General features: G+C 36.5%; 1 protein-coding gene across 4 annotated transcripts in view; it reads left to right on the top strand.

The window, feature by feature from the left end:
• NVL (nuclear VCP like) overlaps window positions 1–26,133 on the top strand; it is a 92,102-nt gene that overhangs the window by 19,517 nt on the left and 46,452 nt on the right. For all 4 annotated transcript variants that reach the window (XM_043923540.1, XM_043923539.1, XM_043923541.1 and 1 more), the window contains 8 exons: window positions 153–270; window positions 5,397–5,541; window positions 9,770–10,034; window positions 11,476–11,694; window positions 14,347–14,451; window positions 19,175–19,237; window positions 22,258–22,377; window positions 25,862–25,961. In XM_043923540.1, the coding sequence (XP_043779475.1) occupies window positions 153–270; window positions 5,397–5,541; window positions 9,770–10,034; window positions 11,476–11,694; window positions 14,347–14,451; window positions 19,175–19,237; window positions 22,258–22,377; window positions 25,862–25,961 (1,135 nt within the window). The remainder of the gene's footprint in view (window positions 1–152; window positions 271–5,396; window positions 5,542–9,769; window positions 10,035–11,475; window positions 11,695–14,346; window positions 14,452–19,174; window positions 19,238–22,257; window positions 22,378–25,861; window positions 25,962–26,133) is intronic.

Genomic DNA, 26,133 nt, shown 5'->3' with positions numbered 1-26,133 from the left:
ACAGTCCAACTCTCACATCCATACATGACCACTGGAAAAACCATAGCCTTGACTAGGTGGACCTTTGTTGGCAAAGTAATGTCTCTGCTTTTTAATATGCTATCTATACATTTACATTTATGATTTTTTGTGTGTGATATTCTTATTTCTAGTCAAATGCACCATGTATCCTCTTTATTGATGAAATTGATGCTATTACCCCCAAAAGAGAAATTGCTTCAAAAGATATGGAGCGAAGAATTGTAGCCCAGCTCCTAACCTGCATGGACGGTGAGTTTGAAACAGTGAATTCACGTTGAGATAATGGTATTTTTTAAATACTGTAAGATGTGAAGATATGAAATATTTAAGTAGCATAAAACTTAGAGTACAAAACAGAAATCTTTTTCTTTTCATAAAAAATTATATCATTAATTTTTGGAATATATCTTATGGTTTTAACGCATTTACACACATATATAAATACACTAAAATCTTGTGTTGCTTTTTCTAATACTCTGCACCATACACACTATTCTATACTCTTTGTATCTTAATAGTATCTTGGAAATATTGCCATTTTTTTTTTTTTTTCCAGTGGGTTTTGTCATACATTGATATGAATCAGCCATGGGCCATTTTTTGAAATATTTATTTATTTTTAATTGATTGGTTTACAATATTGGTTTGATTTCTGTCATCATGAATTAACCATAGGTGTACATATGTCCCCTCCCTCCCACCTTCTGCCCAAATGTTGCCATTTTAATCCATTTATATCTACCTGTTTTTAATTGCTGCTTGGTATTCTTTAGGATAAATTCATTATATTGTACTTAAGTATTTCCATTTTGATGGATATTCAAGTTGTTTGATTTTTCTTTACAGTGAACTGTAAGGGATATCTTTAAATGGGCCTTTTTGGTGCACAAATTTTTCTAAGATGAGGTAATGGTTAAAGATTATACATTTAAAATTGTTGTAAGAAATGGCAAATTGCCTTCCAACCGGTACTATGCGAGAGTCACCCTTCCTCCAGATTTTTCACAACACTGAATTGTTTTAGTTTATGACAATCTGAGGGATGAAAAGTGGTATGTTTGTTGTTACTTGCATTTCCCTGATTAGTATTGATGTAGATCATCTTTCCATATTTTTTGGCTTTTCATATTCTTTCAAAAATCCCTTTTTTCATCTTTTTCCCATTGATTGAATTTTTAAAAATTTTAGTGAATACTATATTTTAATATATTATAGAAACAAATCCTTTGTTAAATATACTGCAATTCCTTCCTATCTGTAACTTGTTTTCCAGTTTTGTTTAATGATTGTTGGGTACAAATTTGGAGGAAAGAAATCAGCACAAGTAGAACTTTTGGAACTAAATCTTACCTGCTGGAAAATAGCATATGTTTTGTGTACATAAGAAAATTTGAAATAGTGTGTAATTTGCATTTCTTGTGATGGTAGGTTGTAGGCTGTTTATTCTGCTGTTTTATGTAAAATTTTCTTGCAATGTCTTAAGGCCTATGTTCTGACCATGTTTTTAAATTTGTTTTTTAATTGAAGGATAATTGCTTTACAGAATTTTGTTTTCTCTCAGACCCCAATGAATTACCGTATTTTATTGAAGCTAATTTGTTATCATAATATACACCATCATTTTATGTACATCTGAGAAGGAAAAAGACATAACACCAATCAGAATATGACATAATGCTTATCACATTGATAGTATAAGCATTCTAATTTCAGAGATATTAAAATGTGAAAAAAATGACTAAGTATAGGGATTAAGCAGACTACTTATTACTAGAACAGTACTGAAATCTCGTTGAAGTTTTGGTGTGTGTCTGTGTGTGTTTTAAGGTTTTCTTTTTTAAACCAGAATAGGGAAAACAGTAAACAATTCAATTTACATAGTCAACCTATTACTGAACTGAACTTGGATCCAGTTGCATGACACCCAGCAAAGCCAATTTAATGACACTGGGTTGTGATGAAAGAAAGTACAGTGTTTGTTGGAGGGCGCCAGGCAAGAAGAATGGGTAGCGAATGCTTGAAAGACCCCAATCCCTGATGCTATTTGGCTAGGGTTTTTAAAGGCAGCATTAGAGGTGAGGGTTTCAGGGTGCATGAGATCAGCTCTTGGGACATTTTCCTGATTGGTTGGTGGCATGGTGATGTTTCGGGAATCTTAATCATCGGCCAGTCTGGGGTCTCTGTGCTTGTGGTCGGCGTGTAGTCACTGTGCTCCACTGGGTAGAGGGTCTTAGTTTCTATCGAACAACTCAAAGATCCCTGCAGATTGTTACCTATATATCCCTTCCTGTGACTCCCTTGTGCTAATTATTAGCTGCTTGAGTTCACTTTTTAGAACTCTGGGAGGACCAGACAAGAAGCAGAGGACCTGGAGGGGCTTGTACCCAGGAGAGCCCTGCAGAATCTTGCTTGGTCTCAGTCCTGCCTTTCCTTTGCCACTTCTCAGTGCTGAGGGGGAGCAAGAGTGGGACAAGACGGGAGATAAAGTTTTGGATATAGATGTCAATCATAAATTCTGCAGAGGAACTCTGCAGTTTTGGGGGGCTTGTTTCTCTCTGTCTCCCCAAATAACCTGTGACATGTAGTCATTTTTCTTCCTACAGTTTGAGAATTTTGTAAAAACCTTATTCAGAGTTTATAAATCTGAAATTGTAGTAAGTTGAAACTCTTAAGTAAATAATATGTTACAAGATAATTGAGACCACTTTAAAAAAAATTCTAATTTCACCTAATTTTAACAACGAAACTCAGACATAATTTTAATTACTAAGACCTGTGAAGGATGTTAAAAATATCATTTGTTTATGAGAAAACTGATACACAGAGAGCTGAGGGCCAGATGCAGACTGAGTCATTGGTGAAGTATCGACTAGAATCCAGCTATTTATTTACACATATACAATTAATGACGTACCCACGAATGCTTTATTTGTGAGAGCTGTTACCCAAGAAACATGTTAACCAGTTTTTTAATTAACTCTGTGTAAAAAGAACTGAAGCTTCATTTTTTTTAATAATCAGAAATTCATTCTTTTGGCTAATATAACTTTAGCTTAAAATGATCAAATCCTCTAGAAGAGGGAGAAAAGGAATGATGTTTGTCTTATAGTGGGTGGCCAATCCTAGCTGAGGTCTGATTTTTATCTTTCTAGAAGCTTTTGAAACAACCTTTATGTTGCTAAGTATTGATTTCCTGGGGAAGGATTTTTTTCATTTCTGAAGATTTAACAGATTTCCATGATTGTTCTTTTTGAGTTTTGTTACTAACCCTTGCTGTATTCAGAACTCATCACCAAGACTGTTTTGTCTGAGCAACATGATCTAGAAGGAAGCTGTCTGCCACCCTTGGTCATTGTTTGCAGCTCTGAGAATGGAAGCACCCCTGAGTCAGCGGGGGAACAGCTTTGGCTCTGTACCAGCATTAGTGCAGAGAGGGTTCAGTGTAAGAACATCTTTCTGTGACTGCAAGTTTGTAACTCATGGTGCTACCTCAATTACAGGGTGTCACCTTGTTACCTATAAAATATAATAGTTCTGCTTGTTCACAGATCTCCTTTTGTAGCATGAGTCTCTTTTTTTAGCTGACTCCTTTTCTTCAGTTTTCAAAAAGTATTAAAGAGCCTTCCTGTCTCACTTAAAGATATACCTTATGCCTCTTTTCTTTATCCAGAGAGTAATTACTGCCAACTAAATGTTTCTAATTTGGTTCTGTTCTGTAACCCCACCCGTGTAGTTGTCTCTCTGCCTCTGCCATTCACTGAAACTAATCCCAGAAAGGTGGCTGACGATTACCATTGGCCGCATCTTTGGGTGTGCTTTTAGCCCTCATCCCTCTGAAGCCACCTCTTAGAGTTGTTAACTGGTGGAAGGGACTGTGCCTAGAGTAGTGCCTGGCCCGGGACAAGCACCCAGTGAGTGTTAGCAGTGGGTTTGGGAGCATTTGATACTGTGATTACCTTGTCCTTGTAGTTGTCAGCACACTTGACTTGATAACACTCTCTGTCCCTCTCGTGTTCTCTGATAGCTCTCTACCACTTTCTCTCACTTGCCTCCTTTTCCCCATCCTTTAAAGAAAGATATTCCATAAGGTTTTACACTTGATCTTCTTTTCTTCTTGCCCTCTACCTACTTCCAGCTATCTCCTGGTCAGCTCATCTTTGGAAAATTTTCGAATTACATCTCTAACCTTCATTTCTGATAAACTTCCAAACCATGTTCACCGCTGCCTGCTAGATACTTGCAGGTAACTATCCCACATCCCCTCATGCTCACTGGGTCCACTGGCTTCCCCTGTGGCCCTTTCTGCTGTCTGACCCCTCTTCTGTATTCCACATTTAAGCTAACAGCTTCTAAACTGAGTTGTCTTTGTCTCTTCCTTCTCCTCCCCCTTCACATTGACTCATTTGTGTAGTGCTTTTGATTTCATCTACAACTTGGACCTTAAATTGGGGTTTTCTTTTTTTATTTCCTATGTGCCTGCTTTCACTCATCTTTTACTTGATTATTGTATTCAAATCACAGCAAACTCTTGCATTTATTCCTCTTTACTCCATTCAAAATTATTAGAGTTGTCTTTCCAAAACACAATCTTAACAGAAAAAGCTTTCGTGGCTTCTGTTGGCAAAAGAATGTCCTATAAACTTCCCATGACTTGGCTGTTAGAGGACTTCATTAGCCATTACCTGCGTGTTGGGGGGGGCAGGGGGCGGGGCGCAGGGTTGGTACGTAAACCTCAGTCTCTCCGTTAGTCCACTCTGGTTCAGTTGTGAGAAATAATACTTGTGGAAGACACACTTTAGGCCCTGTGTTCCGTTCATTAATAAAAATCTGTATCTAGATTAAGCCAGAGCAATGGAGACTGTATTGTATTCCCCATCTCAGTGCCAGACACATACTACTGTGTCTTGCCCAGGCTTCCTGATGCTGGACCACTCACCCCGTCTAAACATGGCACACCTGTTTGTACCCCTGTGCTTTCAGTCATTCTCTTTCTGCCATGTAGAATTTCATTCGTCTATATCTGCTTAAAAATAGCGTATTCACCCTTTAAGCCTTTCTGGAATGTTACCTGCTCCCTAAGTTCTCCCTGATTCCTCAGTCTGAGTTCATAGTATCTTCCATTGCATTACTGTGGTGCTTTGTTTATACTTACTGTGCTTCAAATAGATTGAGCTGCTTGAGGACGAAGTTTGTATTTTCCTCATATCTTTCGCATATTAGACATTTAATAAATGTTAGTTTTATATTCATATATATAATATTTAATTGTCATTGTGTAATACTTTCTGTCTAACCACTTAATAACTTGGATAACATTATTATCCTTAATGTCAAGTGTCTTGTTTACCACTCATGCTCTGTCTGGTTCTTATTAGAGCTGAATAACGTGGCCGCTACAGCTCGGGTCCTAGTCATTGGAGCTACCAACCGACCAGACTCCTTAGACCCTGCTTTGAGACGTGCAGGAAGGTTCGACCGAGAAATATGCCTAGGTATCCCGGATGAAGCATCCAGAGAAAGGTATACTCTTAGAGAATGAAGTTTGTGTGCCACGATGTCATCTGAACTGCATGCTTTGAAAATGAGGGGTGAAAAATGCCATTCAGCCTTCTTTCTCTCTTGTCTCTTTCTTTACGTGCCAGTGAAATTGATTTGGAAAGGAAAAAGCCCACATTAAATTAATGCTTAAGAAAACAATTTATTCACTAATATGGCAGTTATTTCAGGCTGCTTTTTCAGTAGTGATAATGGATTTATGTATCCACATTCATTTATCTGTCTTATTAACAGTGTCTTGTGTTTTTTATGTGACAGTTAGCCTAAGGAGAGTGATTATAGCTATGAACTAGTGCTCACTGGTCCACATGTAGGTTAAGTCTGAGTACCATATTTTAACCTGTTGCACTAATCTGCCTAAAGTCATAAGTTCCTTGGCAGATATTAAGTGGCAGCTAGAGAGTTGAAAGCTGTCTGTTTGCTGTAAGACCACCCTTTCCTAGTAATTGGGTTTGAATATCCAAGAACAAAGAGGTGTCCACCAGCAGCATCTTAATAACAAAAATATCTGGGGAGGCACTGTTCAGGCAGTGGAGTAAAGGAAATCTAGTCAAGAACTGTTCTGATACCATATTTATAGTGACTTTCAGCTTAAGTTAATAACAATTGCTGTATTGTTACAATACAATACAATAAATTGCTGTACATGATCATCAGTGGCCTTTAGGGAAAGTAGTATATGGTGAAAGGATAGGCATGGGGACAGGGAAGAAGGGTAGAGATGAACAGGAGACTTTATGAATGCCGAACATAAAACTGATCAGAAGACACGGTGGGCAGGAGAAAGCATTAGGAAGAAGAGGTCATCCTTCCCTTCTTGCTAGTACTTACTGTGGCTTCAGCTTTTGATTGACTGGCAGTTGCTTCTCCAGCTGCTGTATTCAGCGTCGTCTATAGGTGTGCTCATTGTGTTCTCACATACATTAGTATAATCTTTAAATGGTTACTCAGCTACTCAAGTTAAGTTGTTTGCATTTATTTAGGAAACGTGTATTAAGCATATAGTATATGTATACTACTAGGATAGGTAATGTAAGGAATATAAAGAATTCTAAATCCTTGCTTTTAGGATGTTTACAGTACAGAAAGAGAAATAAGACCTGTATCCTTTATCACATCCTTTTTTGGTTAAGTGCCAAACTTAATGATAGAGACATAGACACAGTAAAGCCCACCATCCCTACTAGATAAAATCCATTGTTCATTGATCCACTATTCCATCATCAACAAAGTCCTTAAAGGGCTTTCCTAGGTAGTCATATTTTGAAAATATTCAAGCCTACAGAAAAGTTGAAAGAGTAATACAATAAATACAATGAATATCTGTATGTCCTTTAGCTGAATTTACTACTTGTTAACATTTTGCTATGTTTAATTTCACTCTTTATGTAGAAACATCATGTGTGTATATGTGTGCATATGTGTATATATCTTTATTTTTTGCCAGCCCATATGAAGGATGGTTGAAGAAATCATGATACTTTAGCTGTAAATCCTTCTGTGTAACTATACCATTTTTCACAGTAAAGAAACTTAACACTGATAATAATATTACTTAGTACAATCTATTCTGATTTTCCCAGTTGCCCCCAAATGTCCATTTTTCTTTTAATCTTTCATTTTTTAAAAACTGCTATGTAGTTGGTATGTCCCTTTAATCTCCTTTAAAAAGTCTTTATTCATTAGATATGGACATATTTACAGTTGACATGACATAATGCCTGGGATTTGCATTAAAACACTCCGGGTGGGGGGAATGTGGGGGATAAATAAGACTGTGAAAATGTTGATAATTATTGAAACTGAGTGATAAAAACATGGGGGTTCATTATTGTGACAGTTTTAAAGCATGTGTTTGTAAATTCTCGGCCCTCCTCTTAGTGGGAGCTGGGTCCGTGACTCCTCCTCTTGAATCTGGGCTGACCTGAGTGACCCATCAATCAATACAGAATAGGGGAACTGATGCTACAGGACTTTTCTTTCAGGGCTGGCTCATCTGCTGTAGACAGTGTAGACCTCAGTTTCTGAGTCCAGGCCACCAGCTCCAGCTTCTTTTTTTTTTTTTTTCCTGCTCCAGCTTCTTTACTCAGTTGTCTTAAAACTGGAAATCTCTTAATGGTAGTTTTCTCCTCCTTTGAAGTTTCCATGTTAGTGTTAGTCGCTCAGTGGTGTCCAACTCTTTGTGACCCGTGGACTATAGCCCCCGAGGCTCCTCTGTCAGTGGGGATTCTCCAGGCAAGAATACTGGAGTGGATTGCCATTCCCTTCTCCGGGGGATCTTCCCAACCCAGGGATTGAACCCTGGTCTCCTGCAGGTGGATTCTTTACCATCTGAGGAGTTTGCATAGTATGATGACCAAAACTACATTTTTTTAGGAGTTGACTATTACTGAAAAAATGATGATATTTATTTTATGTTAGCTATTTTTTCTTTAACATTCTAAATTTCTTAGTATTCTTATGCGTAGTAGCAAATGAGATCTGTATTTTGAGGAAGTAGTTCTTTTTATTTTTATTTTTTTAAATTTATTTTTGGCTGTGCTGGTCTTCGTTGCTGCTCAGGCTTTTCTCTACTTGTGGCATGCAGACCTCTCATTGCTGTGGGTTTTTTTGTTGTGGAGCAGGGGCTCTAGGTTGTGGGCTTCAGTAGTTGCAGCACATGTGCTGAGTAATGCAGCTCCGGGCTCTAGAGCACAGGCTCAGTATTTGTGGCACATGGGCTTAGTTGCTGCACGGCATGTGGAATCTTCCCAGATCAGGAATCCAACCCGTGTCTCCTGCATTCGCAATCAGAGTCTTTACCACCGAGCCACCAGGGAACCCCAGGAAGTAGTTCTATAATGGAACTTTTTCTTCACTCCTACTATTTACAGTATCTAAGTGACAATTTTCATTTGTCAGTAATGTTCATCTGCTTCTGTTTTGTTCACTTACATGATCCCAAAGGATGTTTCTGTAACTTACTGTCTGGTAGCTTGACATTTTAAACTATTAGTTTCTCTTACAAATTTGGAAATTTCATAACTTATTATTTTGTCCAGGTTAATATATAATATCACAATATCTAAATAATAATAATGAACATTTATTGGGAACTTACTATGCATCAGCCAGTGTTCTGGCACCTTTGCATATATTCGCCTAACATCCCTATGATTAAGTGCTATTATATATTTAACAGATGAGAAAACTAAAGCACAGAAATGAAGTAACACAGAGTGGCAGAGCTGACATTCAAACTGAAGTGGTCTGGTATCAGACCTTTTGTGCAGAATATCTTTATTATTTTTAACTTTTATTCATTGTTGCAAGAAATTATTTTAAGTATTCCCTTAGTGATAATAATTATCCAGAAGTCCACATTTCATTGCCACATACCATGTTGTCAGTTGAGCTGAGCAGAGTTTCTCACACATGCAATACAGGGGATCAGCAGTAAATAAAGATGACGTTGGAGAAATAACTGTCCTAATATAGGATTGGGTATTAAAGTTTGTATCAACATAACTTTTTGTGATGAATAAAGCTAATGGTTTGAGTTTAGAGGCTTTTTTATTTCTGGCAGATGTCCGTTTAATTTACTCTAAAAGAATTTACCTTATATTCTTATAAATCATGTATCTTATTTCTTCTGTAATACTGTCAAACTCTTAAAGGCAGAATATTTTTTAAAAACCTGCTTTTTTATTCTATTTTCTAATACAACAGATATTTATACCTTAATTCCTAATAGAATAAGGTGGGATATATATTAGAGAGTTAGCATTTGTTGAATAAGTGAACTGTTTGATCTTATGTCTGTTAAGTGAACTGTTTGATCTTAAATTGTGTCCACTGTAATACCATTGACGTAGAAGGAGGACTTCCTTAAGTATATATAGCTTTACCATTTGGCTATGTCGAGTCTTAGTTGTAGCACTCAGTATCTTCATTGTGTCACACGACATCTTTATTGTTTTGGTGGATGGACTCTAGTTGTGGCGGGGGGCCCAGTAGTCACGGCGTGGGGACTTGGTTGCTCCGTGGTATGTGCGATGTTAGTTCCCCGACCAGGGATCAAATCCATGTCCCTTGCATTGCAAGGCAGATTTTAACCTCTGAACCACCAGGGGCATCCCCATAAATATATTTGGTGGCTTATTTTTACTAGTAGGTTAGGAATCTGAATTTCTTTTCCTTGTCTTTTCCACAGAATACTTCAAACTTTGTGCAGGAAACTGAGACTTCCCGAAACCTTTCATTTTCGTCACTTAGCACACCTCACGCCGGGCTTCGTTGGCGCTGACCTGATGGCGCTCTGCCGAGAGGCGGCCGTGTGTGCAGTCAACAGGGTCTTGATGGAGCTGCGGGAGCGGCACGGGAGACATCCTGAGACTGCAGCTTCACCCTCTGACGGAGACCAGGAGGAAAGGACTGGAACTGAACCCACTTCTGAAACCCAGCTGCTTTCTATACAGGTACCTTAAATGACCTTAAACTGTCGTTTGAATGTTTCTAATTTGTGTTAACCTTAAAAGCAAGCAGGTGTCAGTGTGGTTAAAGTTTGTGATTTTCTGTTTCACTGGCACTGTCTTTAAAATAACTGTTATACCCAGTATATGTAAAATTTCAGAAGTACAAGTTGTTTTACTTTTTTCAGTTGATTCCAAATAAATTCCCTTTCTAATAATGATTGTGAAATCTAGAGCAGGGGTTGCCACACTGTGGCACGCGGTGGCCACCTACTTGCCTCCTGTTTTTATAAATTAAAATTCTATTGGAGCATAACCATGCTCATTTATTGATGTAGAGTCTTTTTCTGTTTTCTTACGCAACAGCAGGATTCTCATAGGTGTCTGTACGGCAGAGACTGCCTGACTCTCTGGTGTTTACTTTCTAATTCTTTCCAGAAAATTTGTCAACTTTTGTGATAACATTGACATTTGGTTATAATTCCAGGTCATCTTTTGTTAGGCAGGCTAAAATAGTCTGCTGACATAACCATATCCTTGGCCCTATCTTCAGCTCGGGGACAGTGCTGGGAATTTGAGAGGGATGTTTATCATCTAAGATCTGTTAAAATTTTGAGTCTTGTGAGTCATGAAAACTCAGTATAACATTTATATAGTATTTTATAGCTTGAACAGGGGGATTTTATATAATTTGATCCATATAACTTTGTCAAATAAATACCATTCCTGGCTCCATTTTATAGTCAAAGAAATGAAGTGTAAGAGATGGTGACTTGCCTGAGGCCACGTGGCCTCTACTTTCCAGAGCAGGGGCTTAGATCCAGGTCTTTGGTTTTCAAATCATTTGTTTCTTCCTTACTCATTTGGAACCAAAAGGATATCTGTTAAGAATAATAATAGACTTATTCCTTTTGTAATAGTGCATGTAAATTATGATTTTATTAATTGAATTATTAGGTTACTTTTTATACCTGTTCTTTTCATATTCCTCAAAGAGCAAGAAATCTCTCTTTGAAGTTCAAGTTTCATTAGTACAAGGAAAATCGCCTGCTTTCTACTTAGTTGATAAAGCATCAAAGAACCGTATTATAAAATCATACTGCCACCAGAGTAACTTTAATTTTATCAAAATTCACCTGTTTCTTGAATATGTAAAAAGTGAAAATTGGAAATACATAGTGGTTGAAATGAATATTTACCAATTGCTCATGCCCTAGTATAGTATATAAAAATTATTCTTCTTATCTTTGTTAATAGTCGATATATCTTTTCTTGGCTAAATCAGAGCAAAAGAAATGACCTGTATCAATGAAGAAAATTATTAAAATGTATAGAGGTTTATATACCTTACAGAAATGTTGCACTAAGAATATTTAAAAGTGTAAACAGTAACTTTTTCAACAAGCTTTGTCGTTGTTCAGTTTTTCCCTCATTTGTTTCTTTTAAGGAAGAATTGCAAAGGCTGCTGGGGTTGCTAAGGGACCAGGCTCCCCTCTCAGAGGAACAGCTTAAAGGACTGTGCATTGAGTTGAATGATTTCATGGTTGCTCTGTCCTCTGTCCAACCCTCTGCCAAAAGGGAGGGCTTTGCCACTGTCCCTAATGTGACATGGGCAGATATTGGTGCCCTGGAAGACATTAGAGAAGAGCTCACCATGGCGATATTGGTAGGTGTTTCTGCCACTAACTGTTGTTGGTGTGTGTGATGCCTAAACAGCCATGCATGTGTAGTGGGATATATGTCTAAATTGGCATGATGATACACTTTCTGTGATAGGTTCTCTTGTTATTATTATATAATGATATATTAATAATATTACTGTATGATAATACAATAATATAATAATTATTATTGTATAGTAATACAATATTATTATTGTAACACCCCAATGATGGCTTTTCATCCTTCTGAGATTTGTTTTATATTTACTCTTTTGGTTGTGTTTGAATTCTATGGCAATGAGGTTTAAAGAGAAAAAGATTTAGAATTCAATCAAGAATAAATTATTTGAGAAATACTTTCTGAGCTCAATCACACTCATTGGGATCAAAACAGTTTTAGTGCCCCTGAAATTTTCGGTTAATTTTCATTTATTCTTTTCCACTCTCACGCTCCTTCATGGTTCATTAATGATTTCCAATCCATTTCAGTTCAGTTCAGTCGCTCAGTTGGGTCCCAACTCTTTGCGACACCATGGACTGCAGCACGCCAGGGTTCCCTGTCCATCACCAACTCCCAGGTTGCTCAAACTCATGTCCATTGAGTCGGTGATGCCCTCCAACCATCTCATCCTCTAATGTCCCCTTCTCCTTTTGCCTTCAATCTTTCCCAGCATCAGGGTCTTTTCCAATGACTCAGTTCTTCACATCAGGTAGCCAGAGTATTGGAGTTTCAGCTTCAGCATCAGTCCTTCCAATGAATATTCAGGACAGATTTCCTTTAGGATGGACTGGTTGGATCTCTGTGCAGTCCACGGGACGCTCAAGAGTCTTCTACAACACCACAGGGCAAAAGTATAAATTTTTCGGTGCTCAGCTTTCTTTATAGTCCAACTCTTACATCCATACATATGGAAAAACCATACTGGAAAAACCATAGCTTTGACTAGACGGATCTTTATTGGCCAAGTAATGTCTCTGCTTTTTAACATGCTATCTAGGTGGGTCATAACTTTTCTTTGAAGGAGCAAGCATCTTTTAATTTCATGGCTGCACTCACCATCTGCAGTGATTTTGGAGCCCGAAAAAATAAAGTCTGTCACTGTTTCCATTGTTTCCCCATCTATTTGCCATGAAGTGATGGGACCAGATGCCATAATCTTTGTTTTCTAAATGTTGAGTTTTATGCCAACTTTTTCACTCTCCTCTTTCACTTTCACTAAGAGGCTCTTTAATTCTTCTTCACTTTCTGCCATAAGGGTGGTATCATTTGCATATCTGAGGTTGTTGATATTTCTCCCAGCAAACTTGATTCCAGCTTGTGCTTCATCCAGCCCAGTGTTTCTCATTATGTACTCTGCATATAAGTTACATAAGCAGGGTGACAATATATAGCCTTGACGTACTCCTTTCCCAATTTGAAACCAGTCTGTTGTTCCATGTCCAGTTCTAACTGTTGCTTCCTGACCTGCATATAGGTTTCTCAAGAGGCAGGTAAGGTGGTCTGGTATTCCCATCTCTTTCAGAATTTTCCAGTTCATTGTGATCCACACAGTCAAAGGCTTTGGCATAGTCAATAAAGCAGATGTTTTTCTGGAACTCTCTTGCTTTTTCGATGATCCACCAGATGTTGAGAATATGATCTCTGGTTCCTCTGCCTTTTCTAAATCCAGTTTGAACATCTGGAAGTTCATGGTTTACGTACTATTGAAGCCTGGCTTGGAGAATTTTGAGCATTACTTTGCTAGCATATGAGATGAGTGCAATTGTGTGGTAGTTTGAGCATTCCTTTGGCATTGCTTTTCTTAGGGATTGGAATGAAAACTGACCTTTTCCAGTCCTGTGGCCACTGCTGACTTTTCCAGATTGGTGGCATATTGTGTGCAGCACTTTCACAGCATCATCTTTTAGGATTTGAAATAGCTTCACTGGAATTCTATCACCTCTACTAGCTTTGTTCGTAGTGATGCTTCTTAAGGCCCACTTGACGTTGCATTCCGGGATGTCTTGCTCTAGGTGAGTGATCACACCATCTTCATTATCTGGGTTGTGGAGATCTTTTTTGTATAGTTCTTCTGTGTATTCTTGCTACCTCTTCTTAATCTCTTTTGCTTCTGTTAGGTCCGTACCATTTCTATCCTTTATTGAGCCCATCTTTGCATGAAATGTTCCCTTAGAGGTGTGTAAATATTAAAAGAAAATACATGGAGATGGTAGTGAACAGGTATCTCCTGATGTTGACTACGTGAAGTACTGCTGCTTCTGATTTCTTCAAGGGGGCAGTGCCTAAAATTTTTATAGCCTAGAAATCTAGAGACATTTTCTAAAATTTTCCCAGTTTAAAATGTTGACATATTGTATCTAAAATGTTCCCAGAACTTACATTTAAGTATAAATTTTTCAAGAGCAAGGATTTTATTTATTTATTTATTTTTTAATTTTTTATTAGTTGGAGGCTCATTACTTCACAAAGGAGCAAGGATTTTAAATTGATTGCCCTTTACCTCCTGCTGGGAACAGAGGGAAGCACTCTGTGCTAAGCTCTGTTCTTATCTTCAGGCCTCACAGTCAGTGTTGAAAATAGGCGTTTAGAGATAATTTGAATATGCAGTATAAAGTGGACATTTGTAGCAGGTCAATGTTGGGATTGTGTTTTCCAGGCACCAGTACGTAACCCAGATCAGTTCAAAGCTCTTGGCTTGGTGACTCCAGCTGGGGTCCTCCTGGCTGGTCCTCCTGGCTGTGGGAAAACTCTGCTCGCAAAGGTATGGAATAAATCAGTGGCATGTATTTTGTTTCTTACTATCAGTTAGGGTAATATGAATTCAACTTTAAATGTTACAGTGGGATATTTTTGCCTAAGTTCTGTTAGAAGTTCATTTTGGAAAGACTAGCAAATTTTCTTCATGAGAGTTTCCACTTTTATTTGAATTACAAAAGATATATCATTGAAAATTTGGAAAAGAAAATTTTTAATACATCAAAACCCCATCGATTTTAAGAGAAATTATATATTCTGTCTATTATATTCATTTTAATGTGCATTATCACATAGTTGTAGTTTGTCGCTAAGTTTGTTTCCTGCCTTGTTATAGTTATTTATAAGTGAAGTATTTTTTTCTGCATTCCTTATTGCAGTTGTTATTTTGAAAGCTTCGTTTTTTACAGTATTAATAGAAAAAATAGATAAGCAAAAGGGGAAAGCATTTCTTATAATCCCCTCTGTCTTGCCTGCTAATAATTTCGTTTTGTTGTTAGTCCTTCCAGATGTTATTCTCCACTTACATATCAAGATAACATACGTAACTTTTACACATATATGTTCAACTATGAGATTTTTAAACATAGATTTCTCACTTAGCAATACTTCTTGAACATCTTCCTGTGTCAATATATATGGATAAATATTAGTGTTTTTAATACCTGCATAGTATTCTGCAATAAAGATGCTCTATAATTCATGAAATGATCCCGTTTAAACAACACTGCATGAAACAGTCCTGTGCTGACGTTTTTGTACTTTGATGGTAATTTTAATAGAGTGCATTCCTGAATATTTTTTTAATGAAAAGAATGCATGTGTTTAAAGGTTTTGATCCATTACCACTCCATCAAAATAATTTGTTACCCAGGTACATTTGATCTATTACTAAAGTGTCTTCTAAGTGGTTTGTGGTAGTTTCTCCCCTTAAGTAGAGTATGAGTATCTATTTCCCCAGCACCCTGAATTAGCAATAGCCATTGACACTGTTTTTAATATTTGACAGTCTAATAGGTAAACATGCTTATCTTCCAGGTTTTAAGTTATGTTTTAAAAATTACCAGTGAGCGTTTAAAAATAATGTGTTTTATTGGCTTTTTTCTTGATGAATTGTTTGTTCATATCCTTTGTTTTCCTACTGACATGCATATGATTTTCTTATAATCACTCTTCATATAGTAAGATCTGTTATATTTGTATTTTATCAGCGTTTGGGGCCTTCTTAATTTGTTGATCATATTTTTGACACTTTTTAAGTTTTGTGGCTTCCCCCCACTCCCCCAATAATCATCTGGGCAGCTTTCTCAGTTTTTTGTGATTCCTACCTTCCCTTTGGAATCACTAGAATCACTAGAATTTGGAATCACTGGAATTACTAGAGCCATTTTTGTTATTTGTAACTTACATTAGTCATGGTTTTTAGTGTCTGTATAATATTCCATCTATAATTTACTTAACACTTACCACCTTTTAAAAACATTTGGATTACTTGTAAACAAATTAAAATTGATGGCAAAAACAAATTAATTGATTAAAAATAAAATTATAGAATCAAAAAATAAAATTAATGGCATTTTTAGTAAGTTTCACAGCAGCCAAATAATTTCTGGCTCCTCAGTAAATACCAGATATGCACAGTGCCAGTTGCTCGTGTGTGTGTGTGTACATGTAGAATTTTTTAAACTTATTTTTACTTATATCATTAAATTTTCTTGCTTAATGCTTCTAGTACTCTTATACAGCATTGCTGTAAAGGAGTTTGGGAGCAAAGGAGGCAGATGAGAACAAAGGCGGGGGTGGTTGGTCTGCATTTTTTTCACAACAGTTTTAGAAAACTGTAGCCAGAAGGAAGGTCCTGCAAGCTAACATGTGGATTCACTGGGTTGATGCAGTTCCCTGGCTTGGGTGCCTTGTCATGTTTGTTTGGTTTTGAATTGGTTATATTTGCACCTCAGGTTCTTATTGGTTACCCATGTTATATATGATACTATGTGTATGTCAGTCAAACTCTCCTGATTTATCCCTCCCCTCTTATTTACATTTTTCAGAATTCCTTGACAGTTAAGTGGAAAATGGACTGGAAGAAGGCAAGAGGGAAAGGAAGCTATTTAGGGTTTTTGGAGTTTGGTTTGATCTGGGTTTTTTGCATGTTCAGACAATAGGACATGGTGTGGATGAAGGTGATGGTATAGTGGACAAATAGGAAGTGACAGACTCACCTACATTTTAGCATTAGAGCCAGTAGAACTTCCAAATGGGTTCACTGATCTAACAAGAGATTAAGGGGAGACACTGTGGCTTTGGCTTAGAAAATGTATTTTCTGGGATGAGGAGGAAAAGAATTTGGGGTGTGCGGTTTGGAGAGTTAGGGGAGATTCAAGAGTCCTGCTTTGGATATGACAGACTTGAAATTCCTATAAGATCCAAATGGAAAAAGTTTTTGAAAGATCCAAGTGGAGATGCTGAGGAGTGTGTTGAACACAAATCTTGAGCTCAGATACCAAGTTTTATACATAGGAACTTTATTCCCTGATCATTTTGAAGTTCTGAGTGATTTTATTTAGATTTCATCTCTGCATTCGCAGTATAGTTTTTGGATTCTTCTAAATGTATCATCATATATTTCTCCTTTGTTGCTATCTTTGGCTTTAAACCATACGGCTTAATCTTTATTAAAAAACAATCTGTAAGTACCATAAAGGACAGAAAAGGTATGGACCTGACAGAAAAGGTATGGACCTAACAGAAGCAGAAGAGATTAAGAAGAGGTGGCAAGAATACACAGAAGGACTATACAAAAAAGATCTTGATCCAGATAATCACAATGGTGTGATCACTCACCTAGAGCAAGAGATCCTGGAATGCAAAGTCCAGTGGACCTTAGGAAGGAAGCCATCACTATGAACAAAGCTAGTGGAGGTGATGGAATCCCAGTGGAGCTATTTCAAATCCTAAAAGATGATGCTGTGAAAGTGCCGCACTCAGTATGCCACCAATTTGGAAAACTCAGCAGTGGCCACAGGAAAAGGTCAGTTTTTATTCCAGTCCATAAGAAAGGCAATGCTGAAGAATGCTCAAACTGCCTACCACACAATTGTACTCATCTCACACACTAGCAAAGTAATGCTCAAAATTCTCCAAGCCAGGCTTCAATAGTACGTGAACCATGAACTTCCAGATGTTCAAGCTGGATTTAGAAAAGACAGAGGAACCAGAGATTATATTGCCAACATCTGGTGGATCATCGAAAAAGCAAGAGAGTTCCAGAAAAACATCTGCTTTATTGACTATGTCAAAGCCTTTGGCAAACTATGGAAAATTCTCCAAGAGATTGGAATATAGACCACCTGACCTGCTTCCTGTGAAATCTGTATTCAGGTCGAGAAGCAACAGATAGAACTGGACATGGAACAACAGACTGGTTCCAAATTGGGAAAGGAGTACGTCAAGGCTGTATATTGTCACCCTGCTTATTTAACTTATATGCAGAGATCATGAGAAATGCTGGGCTGGGTGAAGCACAAGCTGGAATCAAGTTTGCTTGGAAAAATATCAAAAACCTCAGATATGCAAATGACACCACCCTTATGGCAGAAAGTGAAGAACTAAAGAGCCTCTTGATGAAAATGAAAGAGGAAGGTGAAAAAGTTGGCTTAAAAGTCAGCATTCAGAAGACGAAGATCATGGCATCTGGTCCCATCACTTCATGGCAAATAGATGGGGAAACAATGGAAACAGTGAGAGATTTTATATTCTTGGGTTCCAAAATCACTGCAGATGGTGAGTGCAGTCATGAAATTAAAAGACGCTTGCTCCTTGAAAGAAAAGTTATGACCAACCTAGATAGCATATTAAAAAGCAGAGACATTACTTGGCCAACAAAGGTCTATCTAGTCAAAGCTATGGTTTTTCCAGTTGTCATGTATGGATGTGAGAGTTAGACTGTAAAGAAAGCTGAGCGCCGAAGAATTGATGCTTTTGAATTGTTGTGTTGGAGAAGACTCTTGTGCGTCCCATGAACTGCAAGGAAATCCAACCAGTCCATCCTAAAGGAAGTCAGTCCTGAATATTCATTAGAGGGACTGATTCTGAAGCTGTAACTCCAATACTTTGGCCACCTGTTGCAAAGAACTGAGTCATTGGAAAAGACCCTGATGCTGGGAAAGATGGAAGGCGGGAGAAGAAGGGGGCAACAAAGGATGGTTGGATGGCATCACTGACTCAATGGACATGAGTTTGAGTAAACTCTGGGAGTTAGTAATGGACAGGGAGGCCTGGCGTGCTGCAGTCCTTGGAGTCACAAAGAGTAGGACACGACTGAGCAACTGAACTGCCTGAAGTACCATAAAGACTGATATTGATGCTTTTGGATTTTGGATTATAAATGAATGAATGTTGATTGCTTTCATTGGGCATTTGTGCCCATTGAGATTCTGATTTTACTAGGATTCTAAGCTCAGGCTTCAAATATGCTTACATATACCACATTTATGCAAAGAAAAGATTTACATGAATGTTTCTGGTGATTTCCATCTAGTTTTTTGTCTGAGTAATTTGTGAAAAGTATTGAGTTTCTTTTTATTCCCATTTGTCTATTCTTCTAATGAGAAAGAGGCAGCTATGAAAAGGGGGAAATAGAGATAAACTGCAAAAATTCCTTGTATTATCACACATTATTAATATTTTATTGTATACTTATCTTATTTGTGTCTTTTTTCTCTTACTAGGCTGTTGCAAATGAGTCTGGGTTAAATTTTATATCTGTGAAGGGCCCTGAATTACTAAACATGGTAAGTTGCTGTGGCATTAGCTATTATTTTTGATTAGGAAAAGTAATGGTCATTCAGATTACAGGGTCCTCAGATTGTTGAAATAGTTGTGGTATTTTGGTAAAATCACTGCATTAGGAGTGAAGAGATTCAGCTTTGCTTTGCTGTACTGTTTACTATGTATAAATGCTTTCTTAATTAAGTCTGTTAACATCTGAGCCTAAATTTTTTCACCAGCAGAATGGAAATAATCAAAATAGTCAACATTTTAAAGTGTTAACTCCAAATTTGTCAAGCACTTTACAAGTGTTATTCTTCAACAACCCTGTGAGGTACATATTATTGTTGCCCTGATTCACAGATGAGGAAACTTAAGTTTTGAGGAGTTGTATAACTCGGCCAGTGCCCAATAGCTTGGGGTTAGTGGAGCTGACATCTGAGTTTGTGTCATCAGACGCCTAATCTGCTTTTCTTGTTCTCTTATTGTGTAGCTCAGATGAGTTAAGGATTAATAAATAAAAATACTTAAAGGGAAAGAAATCACTGAAGTATTTACTATATAATAACTTCTTTCTGCATTTAAGCAGTTTGTATCTCAATTTTGAGACTTTGAATTTCTTATTTCCTGTTTATGCCTATGAAAAGTAAAAATGCCATTCCACAATATTCAAAGAAAGAAGAAATTTAAATGGTATCATTTGTTTAAAAAGGCTTTTTCAATTCATTCAGTGCACTTTTTACACTTACTATATATATTATATATTTATCCCTAAATTAAAAAAATAACTTTTAAGTGTGGTAGTCATGTAGGTTAATGTTAAAACTACTAGTTTTTAGAGGTAGTAAAATATTTATAAATAAAGTTATGATGTCTGGGCTTTTCATCAAAATAACAAGTAGAAAGAAAGTGGGCAGGGTTTAAATGAAACAAAACTGATCATGAATTGTGTTGATAATTATGAAGCTGGGTGATGGAGGTATTTGGGATTCATTACATTATTATGTCTACTTTCATTATATGTTTGGAACTCCTTTTATATATGATAAAAACAAAGCCACTTTTTATAAATGGTATGTGTTCTTTTATAACTTGATTTTGTTATTTTTGTTAAACATTATAATATTTCTCTTTGTTGATATATTTGCCTCTAGTTATTAGTTTTATGTGTAGTAGTCTATTGAATGACTATAACCACAGTTTTAAAAACTTAACTCTATTACCACCTAGAGGGATGGCTTGGATTGAGAGATAGGAGGAAGGTTCAAGAGGGGAAATATGTATGTATATCTATGGCTGATTCATGTTGATGTATGGCAGAAACCAACATAGTATTATAAAGCAATTATTATCCTCCAATTAGAAATTTTTAAAAAATAAAAACTCATTTTTTTTCTTGATAGATGTTTTAAGTTGAGCATTATATACATATCAGTGTGCAGCAACGAAGACCCAGTGCAGCCAAAATCAATTAGTTTAAAATGATAATAATTTACAAATATCTACTGAATGTTTTGGTTCGGCATTCCAAATTTAATTTTTGTTAATTTAGATTTTTTCAGGAAACTAAATTGGTCTGCTGTATTTGTATACTGTGCAGGATGTTAGGGTCAGAGAAAGATTTGAAATGGTCACGGCTTCTGCTTTCCAAGGACTTACATTGTAACATGGTGAAGGTGTTGTAGAATAGCTCAAAAATTTTAACAGTAGGAGGTGCTATAAGAGATGAGAGAGTAATGGGAAGAAAGATCAGTGATCTTTTAGACTGCAAGAACTGTGTTGAGGTAGGTTGGAAAAGCAGCTCGTGTGAGAGAAGCGGAATAAGGAAAAGTACGATGAAAGGTATAGGACAGATCTGAAGAAAAGAAGATCTACTCAAATAGAAAATAGAAGTACTTTAATTGCTGTCATCTCTGATGTCTTCTGTGCCTTAATTACTTTTATATCGCCGTATAGTCATACAGTAGTATAAAAGATACTTTATGGTATATAATTGGCATTGTAAAGATGTTTTCAGATTCTGTCTTATTTTTAGCTAGGTTGAAATTTTACACAAATAATTTTTTGTGCCTAGCTAAAAGTGAAACTATATATAACTTACATATAACTTTTTATTTTAGTTAGTTCTAATGTTATAGCTGCCTGTGAATTGCTTTGTATTTTGATTTTACCATACAGTATGCATTTATGAAACCTGGTAGATATCTAGGTGGCTTAATATGCCTCTTCTGATGCTATATTATCATCATGAGTTCTTCCTTTAGCAATGTATAGAAACAACAATAGGACAATAAGTTGTCCTCTTTGCATTTAAAATACTCTTGAATTAATGAAAATATCTGCTATATAGAAACAGCAATAGAACAGTAAGTTGTCCTTTTTGCATTTAAAATACTGTTGAATTAATGAAAATATCTGCTGGGTATTTTATATGCATAAAGCTTTGATCAGTTCTAAAATGCCATAGAATTGTGGAATTTTTCTTGACCTAGAAGAGACCTTGGAGAAGGTAATGGCACCCCACTCCAGTACTCTTGCCTGGAAAATCCCATGGACGGAGGAGCCTGGTAGGCTGCAGTCCATGGGGTCGCGAAGAGTCGGTCACACTGAGTGACTTCACTTTCACTTTTCACTTTCCTGCATTGGAGAAGGAAATGGCCACCCACTCCAGTGTTCTTGCATGGAGAATCCCAGGGACGGGGGAGCCTGGTGGGCTGCTGTCTGTGGGGTCGCACAGAGTCAAAGACGACTGAGGTGACTTAGCATCAGCAGCAGCAGAAGAGACCTTATATTCTATTTAGTTTTCATTTTATAAATGAGGAAATTTATAATAAGTTTAAATAAGAGCTAATTTTATGAAGTTGAACCACATAAAACTGACTATTTTTATAGGTCAGAATGGTTAAATGTTGCCTGTGGTTTGACCTAATGCTTTTTGAACTCTGATATATACATGTCATTTAAAACTAGTACTATTGTAATTTGGCCCAAACTCCAAAGTTGAACTGTTTCTACATTTTATTTCCATTCTGCGTATGGTCAGTATGTTGGTGAGAGTGAACGTGCTGTGCGACAGGTTTTTCAGCGAGCCAAGAACTCAGCACCCTGTGTGATATTCTTTGATGAAGTGGATGCGTTATGCCCTCGAAGATCAGCCCGAGAGGTAGGTATCATAGTTTAGTGGTTACAGAGTTTTTTGAAGCACCATAAACCTTTTTTAACTTCTTGTAAAGTTATGTAGAGTTCAAATAGTTGTTTTATAAAGTCATTCCTTGAGAGCACTGAGACTATTTAAGTGAAGAAAACTAGTAATTTGAAAACAGCCTGAGGATAACAGTTTTATTTTTATTAGTCTCTGTATTCATTTTGTTTTCCTGTGTATTATTTTGGTTTCTCATACCTGTTTGACACAAGTGTGTTGTTTGGAATGGAAATTATGTTAGTTCTGGAAAGCTTACCTTGTAATCTGATGATTCTTTTCAGGGTTCCTAAAACGGTAGAAAATGTAATTTAAGACATCATGTGATCCAAGTAGAAGCACATGTTTAAGATTCAGCACCATTTCTATCTGGGGAAGATATAAATTGATCTGCATTAAATAACACTTGCATTACTACTGTGAATCACTGTTAGAAATTTCAGTACAATGAGTGCCCAGAAATAGTTCTCAGGAATACTGTTATAAAAGAGTTGGAAGAGTAGTGAAGCATAATATAAAAAAATACATAACCTTTTGAAGAGAATAGCAAAAACTGTGTCATAAGTATGTTTATTACAAGATGATTAAGGAAGTGATTGTATTTCTCTTGTGATTTATCTTCAAATAGTTATTCTGTGTGTGTTCTTAGATTGTGAAACATTCATTAGGTGCCTCATTTTGCTTAAAATTCCCAAAAGCATTCAAAAGTTGCAGAAACAAAACTCGACTAGGATAAGTGTGCTTGATATCATAGCAGTTTTGTTTCCTCACCTAATAGCAGTATTGCAGAAAATCTTTTATTACAGTCATCTCTGATAGTGATGTGAGTGGCCAGGGCAGAGATCCTTCCAGGGTTCTTTTGCCAGCTGTCACACTCCAAAGCCTAATGTGGATCCCAGGGCAAAACCCTACACATTATGTCCAGCTGGTGGAGGCATGCCATGCTCTGAATTTTACTTTTTACTCCCTTCTCTTTCGTTATGAATTAAATCCCTTGTTCATTGACAGCCTATTCATTGATTTGTGTCTCTCTGTTATCAACTGGTAATTTAAATTAGGAGGAGTTAACTGAGGTGTACATGCAGTCAACTCCCTGCTCTCAAAGAAATCTGCATCCGTATGAACTACATTTCTAACTTCTAGGTTCTCTCTCTTATGTCTCACTGGTACCTCACATTTTTGTATTCAGAATGTGTTTCTTTAACATTTTCACCTGAAGGGGATTCTGAAAATATTTTGAAATTAAATGTATCTTTTTTTTTTTTTTAATCATGGAAGTTACTCATGAATACATATTGTGAAAAATTCAAATAAAGTATAAAGAGAGTCAAATCTTTCTTCCTATTCTCCTCCCTATTATTCTTGGAGGTTACTTCTGCTGACAGCTGAGTGTTTTGCATTTGTAGTCTGGAACTTTTTCTATAATGTTAAAAACATGTATGATTTCAACTTCTTTTTTAATATAAATGTGGTCATTCTATCTTGACACTTTCCCCATGTTCTTAACGTATTTTTAGCTATTACATAACTATTCCACAGTCTGGATAGAGAAGATGGAACTCAGTCATTCCTCAGTTTAGGACATTTACACTGTTTCTGGTTGTTCCTCTTACAGATACGTCTGTATTGACTCTTATCACATACTTTTGTGCCCGTGTGGGAACATGTGAGAGTTCTGGAAGTAGAATTTCTGGGTAGAAGATGTATATATATATTTTGAAAGTTAATACTAAATCTCTTTTCACAAAAACTGCCCGTTACATACATCTACCAACAACAGTGTGTATAACAACTATTTCCTATATCTTTGTCAATAATGGATAATACCTCCCTTTTTATTTTTCTCAGTTTTATTGTCAAAACAGGGTGTTAAATTTTAGTATTCATGTCTCGGCCCCTTTTGCTATTGACCCTGTTTGTTTTTCTGTGCTTGCTTTGGCAACACATACAACATGTCTTCCCCTTTATTTGTCGTTAATTTATAAGAGCTGTTTGTATATGATGGAGATTAGTCTATTGACTAGTTATGTGTATTGGTACTATTTTCCCCAGTTTTATCACTTATCTTTTTTTATTATACAAAATTTTACATTTTAATATAGTAAAATCAATTCTGAGGTTTTTACTTTGCTTAAGTAGAACAGTGTTGTGTTTTTTTCCTTTTTTTTTTTTCTTGAGTCTGGATTATGATTCTGTTAATGTCCTAATTGTTAATGCTATGTCTCCAAGGAGTGACAGTAAGGTACACCAAAATTTTTTTCTGGAGAAATCAGTGTGTTAAACTCATTACTGCCTCTGTACACAAAATTTATGTTGAAAAAAGGCAATCAATGACAAAAAGAAGCACAGCACTGCTTTTCTCATCTCTTCCATTGTGAATTTTAAAGCTCTGTGTGTTTAATGGGTTAATAACCCTCTCTTCACCAACTTCTTGCACCTTTCTCTTGGATGTTGCCCTGGGCTTTGTATTACATGCTTCACAGACAAGAAAAAAGGCCTCAGTGTCCCAGCTGATAGCTCTGGATATCCAGTGTCTAGGGGAGTCTGATCTGGCTGATTTGGCAGCCCAGTGGTTAAAACTTCACCTACCAATACAAGGGTTGCATGCTTGATCCTTGGTCAGGGATCTAAGATCCCACATGCCTTGCAGCCAAGAAACCAAAACCTAAAACAGAAACAATATTGTAATAAATTCAATAAAGACTTTAAAGATGATCCACATCAAAAAAATCTTTAAAATACCTTAAAAAAAAGAGCTGAGTCTAGATTTGCCCAAAGGGAAGTTCACTGTAGTTGTTAGATCTTTTTTTAAATTTTATTTTATTGACATATAATTGATTTACAGTGTTGTATTAATTTGTATTAAAGCTAATTGATGGTATTAATTATAGTAATATTGATGTTTAATACACCAATATGTTATTGTTTATATTACTATTTAATGCAATTAGATATTTAATATTATATTAAATATAAGAGATGAGAAAATATTATATACAATATAAAATTGTATTAAAGCAAATTGATTAAGTTATACACATGTACATTTCTTTTCATATTCTTTTCCATTATGGTTTATCACAGGATTTTGAATTCTCAGCTATTGGTTTTTCAACTGACTCAGAGGTGTAAGACTTTGGGACCAGCTGAGCCTGAGACTGAATTTCGTTTCTGTCCTTATCTAGCTTTGAGACCATGGACAAGTAGCCTTTCTAAGCCTCGGTCTCCGCATCTGAATTGTGGAGAGTAGCACGATTGTGAGGGAAGCACACTGACAAGAACATGATGCACAGTGATTAGATACCGCGACTTCTTTGGAAATGACTTTTGTTACATCTTTTGACAGAAGCTTTCATTCAAGTTAGCAATTATAATATTTTGTATGGAAAAAAATAGCAATGTGTTCTTTTTATTAGGAGCTGATGGAGCTATATTTATTTGTTTTTAGACAGGGGCAAGTGTCCGAGTGGTGAATCAGCTGCTTACAGAGATGGATGGTCTGGAAACACGTCAGCAAGTTTTTATTATGGCAGCCACTAACAGACCAGGTGAGAAAGAAGACTATAAAACAGCTAAGTCTAAAACCTTCCAGCATTTACAAGCAGTATAATTTACATACATCCTAGTAAAGAAAGATAAGTTTGGGAAATCCCTTTTTGGTTCATAAGTTGGACTAAAACTTTAGAAAGCGTTTAAGTCAGCTATAATTTTTTAAAAATG

Source organism: Cervus elaphus, chromosome 14, assembly GCF_910594005.1.
Source record: "Cervus elaphus chromosome 14, mCerEla1.1, whole genome shotgun sequence".
NCBI lineage: Eukaryota > Metazoa > Chordata > Mammalia > Artiodactyla > Cervidae > Cervus > Cervus elaphus.
Note: the sequence above shows the minus strand (reverse complement) of the source record. Positions and strands in the feature narration are given on the sequence as shown.